We start from the raw sequence: 8,787 nt of genomic DNA, 5'->3' as shown, positions 1-8,787 counted from the left end.
CAGTGGTGGCGATGTGCGGGAGGAGTGGCCTCCCAGCCAGTGGCCGGCCAGCCAATGCGCTCGCTCCCTGCCTGTCTGATTGACAGGCAGGGAGCGAGTGCAGCCTAACTGAAAAAGGACTAATTGCCAGGCCAAAATCAGTCCTTTTTCAGACGTGACGTCACGCCAGGCTGCAGCCGGCCACTAGGAGGGAGACCTAAAGACATTAAACCATTTTAATAAAAAAATAAAAGTATATTAGAGAGATGTTGTAGTACATAAGTACTACAACATATCAAAAAATAAAGTTGGTGACAGTGCCCATTTAAACTATTTGAATGTCATTTTGAATACTTTGTGGGGTGCAGTTTTCATAATGGGGTCCATCATAGGGGATTTCCAACATAAAGACCCTCAAATTCACTTCTAAACTTAACTGGTCCCTGAAAAATTCGGATTTTGAAATTTTTGGGAAAAATTAGAAAATTGCTACTATATTTGTAGCCCTCTGATGTCTTCAAAAAGTAAAAACATATCAACTTTACGATGGCAACATAAAGTAGACATATTGTATATGTGAATCAATATATAATTTATTTGGAATATCCATTTTCCTTACAAGCAGAGAGTTTCAAAGTTACAAAAATGCAGAATGTTCAAATTTTTCCTGAAATCTTGGAATTTTTCACCAAGAAATGAAGTATAAACGTAAATTTACCACTAACATAAAGTAGAATATGTCACAAAAAACCCATCTTGGAATCAAATTTATAAGTAAAAGCATCCCAGAGTTATTAATACATAAAGAGATTTGCAAAAAATGCTCCCGTCCTTAGGGTTAAAATGGGCTCTGTCCCCAAGGGGTTAAAGAAGTTACAGGTCTATGAGAGCCAGAAATCTTGCTCGTTTGAAGGTGACCAGATACTTATTTTCCACCATAATTAGTTTTTCTCATTCTGTCTCTCATAGTTGAGGTATACCTATGATGAAACTTTCGGGATTCCTCCCTTTTTCAAGTCTAAAGCAAGGGAGGAGTCCCGAAAGTTCTGTTAGTCCAATAACAAAGGTATTACAAGATACTGCAACATTTTTTGATTTGCATCTGCATATGTATATAATACATTTTCCTAGAGCCCGGCATGCAGAGCGCTTGGCTTCTTCACACGACAAGTATAATATTGACAGGCTTAGTTTGGCAGGCTCTCGATTGTCTACATGTATTTAGTGCATTCCACTTTTTGCTGCCAGTGCGCTCCTACATGCCAGCGCTTGGGTTAATCCGGATTTAGTGGCAGCGAACGTAGTGAAATGTTATCCATCTAAGGTTTGAATGTGTTTTGTGCAGTAATCTCCGGAGCGTTCTGCTACGATGTGGTGCTGGACGAGCGTCTGGACGACTGGAATCCCACAAAGGTGAGCTGGATTTTCATCTTCTCTTATGCCGGGTACCTAGTATGATTATTATTTTTTTTTCCTCCAGCCATCACAGGCTCATGAGACAGACTTATCTGTGATCACAGCCGCAGTAATGTGCGCCGGCGCCATCAACACAACTTCATCTCCGTGATCATCTTATATATGGCTTGGACTCCGCTCAGCGGCAGCACTTGGCGGGTTCTTTTTGTTTCTGACTTCTAAGAACAGCTTAAAGGCAAATAAAGCCCTCGAGCTGAAATGTTCATTATGTTTAGGGTGGGGGACATCTGCCATGTAAATCAGGACGCTTGTCAATTGTATGTCCTTGATGGAAAAGGAGAGATGAAGAGGCAGGAAAGTTAAATAGAATTTTATCATCTCGGTGGGGGGTCTGAACACAACATTTTTGACATGTCTACGTGACATTTCAAATGTTTTGTTTAATGCCAGGGTATTTCAGCAACAATTCTGTGCTCTTTATGTAGCAGAAAAATTACAATTTACACCACGTTAATAATCTCATGTACAATGTCTGCAGCGCGTAGGTGAGCCTTATCCAGACCTAATCTGCTTTGCTGCAGCTGGATTCCCCTGCAGATTTACCGCTGTATTCCCCTGCAGATTTACCGCTGTATTCCCCTGCAGATTTACCGCTGTATTCCCCTGCAGATTTACCGCTGCATTCTCCTGCAGATTTACCGCTGCATTCTCCTGCAGATTTACCGCTGCATTCTCCTGCAGATTTACCGCTGCATTCTCCTGCAGATTTACCGCTGCATTCTCCTGCAGATTTACCGCTGCATTCTCCTGCAGATTTACCGCTGTATTCCACTGCAGATTTACCGCTGTATTCCCCTGCAGATTTACCGCTGTATTCCCCTGCAGATTTACCGCTGTATTCCCCTGCAGATTTACCGCTGTATTCCCCTGCAGATTTACCGCTGTATTCCCCTGCAGATTTACCGCTGTATTCCCCTGCAGATTTACCGCTGTATTCCCCTGCAGATTTACCGCTGTATTCCCCTGCAGATTTACCGCTGTATTCCCCTGCAGATTTACCGCTGTATTCCCCTGCAGATTTACCGCTGTATTCCCCTGCAGATTTACCGCTGTATTCCCCTGCAGATTTACCGCTGTATTCCCCTGCAGATTTACCGCTGTATTCCCCTGCAGATTTACCGCTGTATTCCCCTGCAGATTTACCGCTGTATTCCCCTGCAGATTTACCGCTGTATTCCCCTGCAGATTTACCGCTGTATTCCCCTGCAGATTTACCGCTGTATTCCCCTGCAGATTTACCGCTGTATTCCCCTGCAGATTTACCGCTGTATTCCCCTGCAGATTTACCGCTGTATTCCCCTGCAGATTTACCGCTGTATTCCCCTGCAGATTTACCGCTGTATTCCCCTGCAGATTTACCGCTGTATTCCCCTGCAGATTTACCGCTGCATTCCCCTGCAGATTTACCGCTGCATTCCCCTGCAGATTTACCGCTGTATTCCCCTGCAGATTTACCGCTGTATTCCCCTGCAGATTTACCGCTTAATGGAAAAGTATATGGCTAGTATGCAGTGTGCTCCCCCTAGTGGTGACTGCAGGCAGACATAATGTTTATCATTTACATTTTTACATGTGTGCAAATGATTTGGATCTCTGTTTCAGAAATATTGAGCTTCGACTTCTATTAAATTAAGAAATCAGTCAGCACAGAATGCCGGATATAAGGGCATGATCACAAGTTCAGATATTCAGTTTCAATCACTAAATACAAAGTCATGATGTGAAGGACATGTATAAAGGAAAGACTGAGATTTCTTCTCTTTTAATATCCATTCATGACTTTATATTCAATAATTGCAATAAAAAACCTGAACGTGTGAACATACCCTTAAAAACTGTTTAATAGAGGAACGTTCCTTGTATGTCGAAGGGCACTTTACACTAACATAGAATTGTGAGTGATCTCCTGGGTCCCATCACATGCACATTTATTATGTAGCGTCTGTCATCTGTAAGGAGGTTGATATTCTACATTTCTTGTCTCCAGTGGGTGTCCCTATTGCTCTTTTAATCCAGACACCCATAAATTGTGCTCCAGAAATAGCTGGTACAAGTGCAGCTTCTCTACATGATAACTAGTATTGCTGCACAGACTGTCTGTGAATTCCCAATAGTGACTTTAAAAAAAATCCCTTTTTTTATTAAATAAAATATTCAGTTTTAATGTATAAAATTTTAGATAATTGTGGAAACCCTGTGATAGCGTTCTCAATACTGAAAGTGCCCATTACATTGGGTGGATTAATGCCCCTTATAGTGGATGTAGAGAGGATTCTATTTGGTAGTCAGGATGATAAATTCATTTTCTTAATATTGAAAGGGAGAAGGTATATTCTGCATTTCGTAATAAACCAGATTTTGATCATTCTGCTGCTTTTCACATTGATGTGAAATGGTAACTAATAGAAACTGTCTTCTATTGTCAGACCAGTGAATTTCGGATGCGAGTGTAAATGAAAAGTAGGAGGCATCTCCGAATGTAAAAACAATGAAAGTTCTACTGTCGGCTTGTTAAAAACAAGGCCGTATTCACATCACCTTTTAAAGCAGTGGTTTATGTTTAAATATCATAAAAAATACCCATAAAAAAGGTAATCCAACATATGTCTGTATGAGAATAAGCATAGTCACTAGTAGATTACATTCGATCTATTAATTGGGGTCATGCAGGAATAGAAAATATGTCTTAAAGGGGTATTCCGGGCAAAAACATTTTATAAGATGTCTGATCGCGGGGGGCCCGCTGCTGAGACCCCGCGCGATCTCCCTGCAGCACCCGCATTCTATGCGGGGACTGCGTCTCTAGTTTCGGAAACCTCCGGGTTTCTCGGGACTGGGGACGTGACATCACGCCACGCCCCCTCCATTCATGTCTATGGGAGGGGGCGTGACGGCCGTCACGCCCCCTCCCATAGACATGAATGGAGGGGGCATGGCATGACGTCACATCCCCAGTCTCGGAAACCTGGAGGTTTCCGAAACTGGAAATTCAGCGCCTGCATAGAATGCGGGTGCTGCAGGGAGATCGCGGGGGTCTCAGCAGCGGGCCCCTCGCAATCAGACATCTTATCCCCTATCCTTTGGATAGGGGCTAAAATATTTTTGCCCGTAATACCCCTTTAAAAAAAATAAAACGGCACCACCCCTGTCCACAGGTTGTGTGCGGTATTACAACTTTGCTCCATTCACTTCAATGAAACTGAGTTGCAATACCACAGACAACCTGGTGACAGGTATGGAGATGTTTTTGGAAGAAATCAGCTCTTTTTTTCTAATCCTGGATGACCCCTTTAAAAAGCCTATGGTGTACTAAAGCTGCCTGGCCATGAAATGTCCAAACTTTGCCTATATCAGTGGCCTCTCCAGCCTGTTACTGGTGGTTGCTGATACTTAGATATCCCGGGGATTTATATTTGGGCTTAACTGTAACAATCAGGAAGTTTGAAGAAGAATATATGAAAGCATGTATCTACTAAAGTAGAATTCTGATCACGCTCCGGCAGCAAGATATCTGTTTATAGAGTTTGTGCAGCAAATCCTCTATGGCAGCGCTGGAGAGACCTTAGTGCTTCACTTGGGCATATCTGGCACTCCCATAGAAATGAATGGAGCCGTCCCTAGCACTCGCTCCTCTCAGGGAGCCGGGTCATGTGCAGGAGATCACGGGGGTCCCAGCAGACAGGATCCCTGCGATCTGACACTTTGTTTTTCCCTACACAGCCCCTTTCTCTCCCGGCAACTTTGCAGTCTGAGACTTTCCCAAGACTTTAGGCAAATCCGTATCCTGACCGATATAGTCTTAGGGTGCACGCACACCACGTTTTTGTTATACAGTTCCCGTATACGGTTTCAAGTTAAAAACCATATGGAACTGTATAGAAAACCGTATGCATTGACTTAACATTGTAAACCGTATGTCAAACGCATTATCCGGTTTAGTCCGTTTTGCATCTCATACGGTATTGTCCAGTTTTTTACCCATATCCAAAACTGTAGTCTACCACGTTTCTTTGTCCGGGTGAAAAACTGAATTAAACCGTATACGTTTTTTTTAAAAACATGGGAGTCAATGGGAACCGTACAGAACTGTATGTGCGTACGGTTCAATCAGGTTTTCACCATATGGTTTTTGGCTTTGCTCAGTTTTTTTTCTTGGAATTTCAATCAAACAAGTGAAACTTTATTCATAATGGAGTCAAAAGTTAAAAACGTATACATTTTTTTCTTATAAAACGGATGCAACCGGACATCATTTTTCAAACCGTATCAGTTTTCAACCGTATATGGGTTAAAATTTGTACAGACTTTTTGATACAGTTTAGGCTGGGTTCACACCACGTTTTGTTAAATACGGTTCCCGTATACGGCTGAGAGGAGGGGGGCGGGGCTTAATCGCGGCGCCCGCACTCAGCCGTATTCGGGAACCGTATTTAATGCATGTCTATGAGCCGACCGGAGTGAACCGCAGCCTCCGGTCGGCTTCCTTTTCGGCCGTATGCGGTTTCCCAACCGCAGGCCAAAACGTGGTGTGAACCCAGCCTAAGTCAGGTTTTGAGGAATCCGTTTTTCATCAAAAACCCGATACAGTATTGCAAAACTGTATTGCAAAATGTGGTGTGAATGCACCCTTAGTCTACCAACTTACCAAAAGATATAAACAGATATCGTTCCACTAAAGTGTGATCAGAGTTATATGTTAACAAATAACAAGGTGATGAACTCCCCAATAGATGATAAACACTAAATGATAACGGGATGAATGATGAGGAACAAATTTAACATAAAGCAACCATGGCTAGCTATCCCTAATCTTTCCCTGGATCTATCCCTAAACACCAAACACCACTGACCCTCTCTGTCCTGCAAATATCCCTAATGAAAAAACATTCTGCAACCCTGCTCTTAACCGATTATAGCGATACCAATACCTCTGTATCTAGCACTGCTTGCTTGGCTTCTTCTATATTTCCTATAGACCTTAATAAGGAGTGTTGTTCCCAAACACTGCAGGATTTTCATTGAAGTATATTGAGAATGCAGCAGCAAGGAAGTAACAAAAGTGGGTCAGAGCTGGAACCTCTTTATACTAGGTTTTTGAGGCATATCCCAGTGTTTCATCATGCTGTGTGTTGTTGTTATGCAACAGCTGGAGGCATCCTGGTTGGGAAATGCTGACATATGGCATTGATATCTTTAAAAGGGGTTATCTGGAATGTTATATAAGAAATAAACCTAACTGCAGAAAATGTTATAAAATGTTATTTATAAAAAAAAAAGAAAATATTACTTCGCTGTTTTAGTGCAGATATTCTAGTGCAGTGGTCCTCAATAGAGAGGAGCGAACTTACAGTAAATTCGATTCGTCACGAACTTCTCGGCTCGGCAGTTGATGACTTTTCCTGCATAAATTAGTTCAGCTTTCAGGTGCTCTGGTGGGCTGGAAAAGGTGGATACAGTCCTAGGAAAGAGTCTTCTAGGACTGTATCCACCTTTTCCAGCCCACCGGAGCACCTGAAAGCTGAACTCATTTATGCAGGATAAGTCATCAACTGCCGAGCCGAGAAGTTTGTGACGAATCAAATTTACTGTAAATTCGCTCATCTCTAGTCCTCAACCTGCGGACCTCCAGATGTTGCAAAACTACAACTCCCAGCATGCCCGGACAGCCGTTGGCTGTCCAGGCATGCTGGGAGTTGTAGTTTTGCAACATCTGGAGGTCCACAGGTTGAAGACCACTGTTCTAGTGGTTCTCAATGCTCAGTATTTGCTTTTCCTGCAGCAATGAGGTTGGGTACAGTCATGTGACTGCAGCAGCCAATCTCTTGTCACCGATGAGGGTTGTCAGTCATGATTGGCTGCAGTGGTCACATGGCTATACCTGATGTCACTTCTGCAGGAAAATAAACAAAGACCATCGGGAACCACCAAAGTGTCAACACTGGAGCTGTAAAGGGTTAATTCTTCCTTTTTCTGCTGGGGAAATGTAGAATTACTTGATGGTCATTCAAATACAGTGGTCCCTCAAGTTACAATATTAATTGGGTCTGGGACGACCATTGTATGTTGAAACCATTGTATGTTGAGACCAGAACTCTATGGAAACCTGGTAATTGGTTCTGAAGCCACCAAAATGTCATCAAAAATAAGAAAAAGTGAGGATTAAAGAAAAATAAGTAGATAACTAATATAGATAAAGCAAATCCTTACATATAAAAGAAAGAGCTGCTGGGAGCTGTAAATCACGGTCTATGTCAGTGTTTCCCAACCAGGGTGCCTCCAGCTGTTGCAAAACTACAACTCCCAGCATGCCCGGACAGCCAACGGCTGTCCGGGCATGCTGGGAGTTGTAGTTTTGCAACAGCTGGAGGCACCCGGTTGGGAAACAATGGTTTATGTAGAGGACAGGAGCTTCTTCAGGGTCCTATACAGTACACACAGTGTCCCAAATGGAGCCGCCCTTACTTGGTGTCCAAAGGAGCAGCTAACCCTGGCACAGGTAAGGAGTAGTACAGAACTTGTAGTTCCTCCCTGTACTGTAGGGGGCGCTACCAGACACCAGTCAGTGCATACACTTCAGTAATACAGGTGATTTACCAGTAAAATGCCCATTCTGATTGATCAGTTCCTCCTGTTGTGACACATTTCGCAGATCTGGACTGTCTGTAGCATTGTATGTTGAGTCTGGTTTCAAGTTACAATGGTCCAGAAAAAAACATTGTATGTTGAAACTATTGTATGTTGAGGCCATTGTAAGTTGAGGGATCACTATAAAGGAAATCTCAAGTCTACCGGTATGGAAGGGACTCTTCTGATTAGTATAGTAACCCCTCTTTGAAATCAATATAGCCATCATGAGGCACATTGTTTAAATCGGTGATCCCCAACCCAGTTCTCAAAACCCATCAACATTCCGGGGTTTTAAGGTTATTTTCATTGAATAAAACAGAAGAATTCAAATCCTGGACTGTTGGCGGACCTTGTGGACTATTTTGGGGACCTCCGATTTAAATGACTAAGTTGGCAATACCCCTTTAAAGAATATATGACCAAAAACATTGTTTTTTTCCTTTTTCTTTTTCGATCTGTATTGTAGGAGAATCTCCATTCATTCACCAAGGATGCCCTTAAACTCATAAGCAAAGATTTGCCGTTCGAGTGTTTGGAAGTGGAGGAAAAGGTCGCCAGAGAGATCTTCCAGCACAATCCGTGAGTTACATAGAAACTTTCCAATTTTTTTTCTCGGTTTTGTAACAAAAGAGGTAAATGCTTTTTATAAACGTGGAACATGAAGTGTAGAATAATGCTGTTTTCTCCCGGTTACCTAAGCCTTTA

The 8,787-nt window shown here is 42.6% G+C and overlaps 1 protein-coding gene across 1 annotated transcript in view; it reads left to right on the top strand.

Moving 5' to 3' along the window:
* Positions 1–8,787, top strand: part of MRPL39 (mitochondrial ribosomal protein L39) — a 111,182-nt gene that overhangs the window by 57,729 nt on the left and 44,666 nt on the right. The window contains exons 5-6 of the mRNA XM_056559438.1: positions 1,325–1,392; positions 8,549–8,661. Coding sequence (XP_056415413.1) covers positions 1,325–1,392; positions 8,549–8,661 — 181 coding nt within the window. The remainder of the gene's footprint in view (positions 1–1,324; positions 1,393–8,548; positions 8,662–8,787) is intronic.

This window comes from Hyla sarda, chromosome 2, assembly GCF_029499605.1.
Source record: "Hyla sarda isolate aHylSar1 chromosome 2, aHylSar1.hap1, whole genome shotgun sequence".
NCBI classification, from domain to species: domain Eukaryota; kingdom Metazoa; phylum Chordata; class Amphibia; order Anura; family Hylidae; genus Hyla; species Hyla sarda.
The sequence above is the reverse complement of the archived record's forward strand: the minus strand, read 5'-3'. Positions and strand labels throughout refer to the sequence as shown.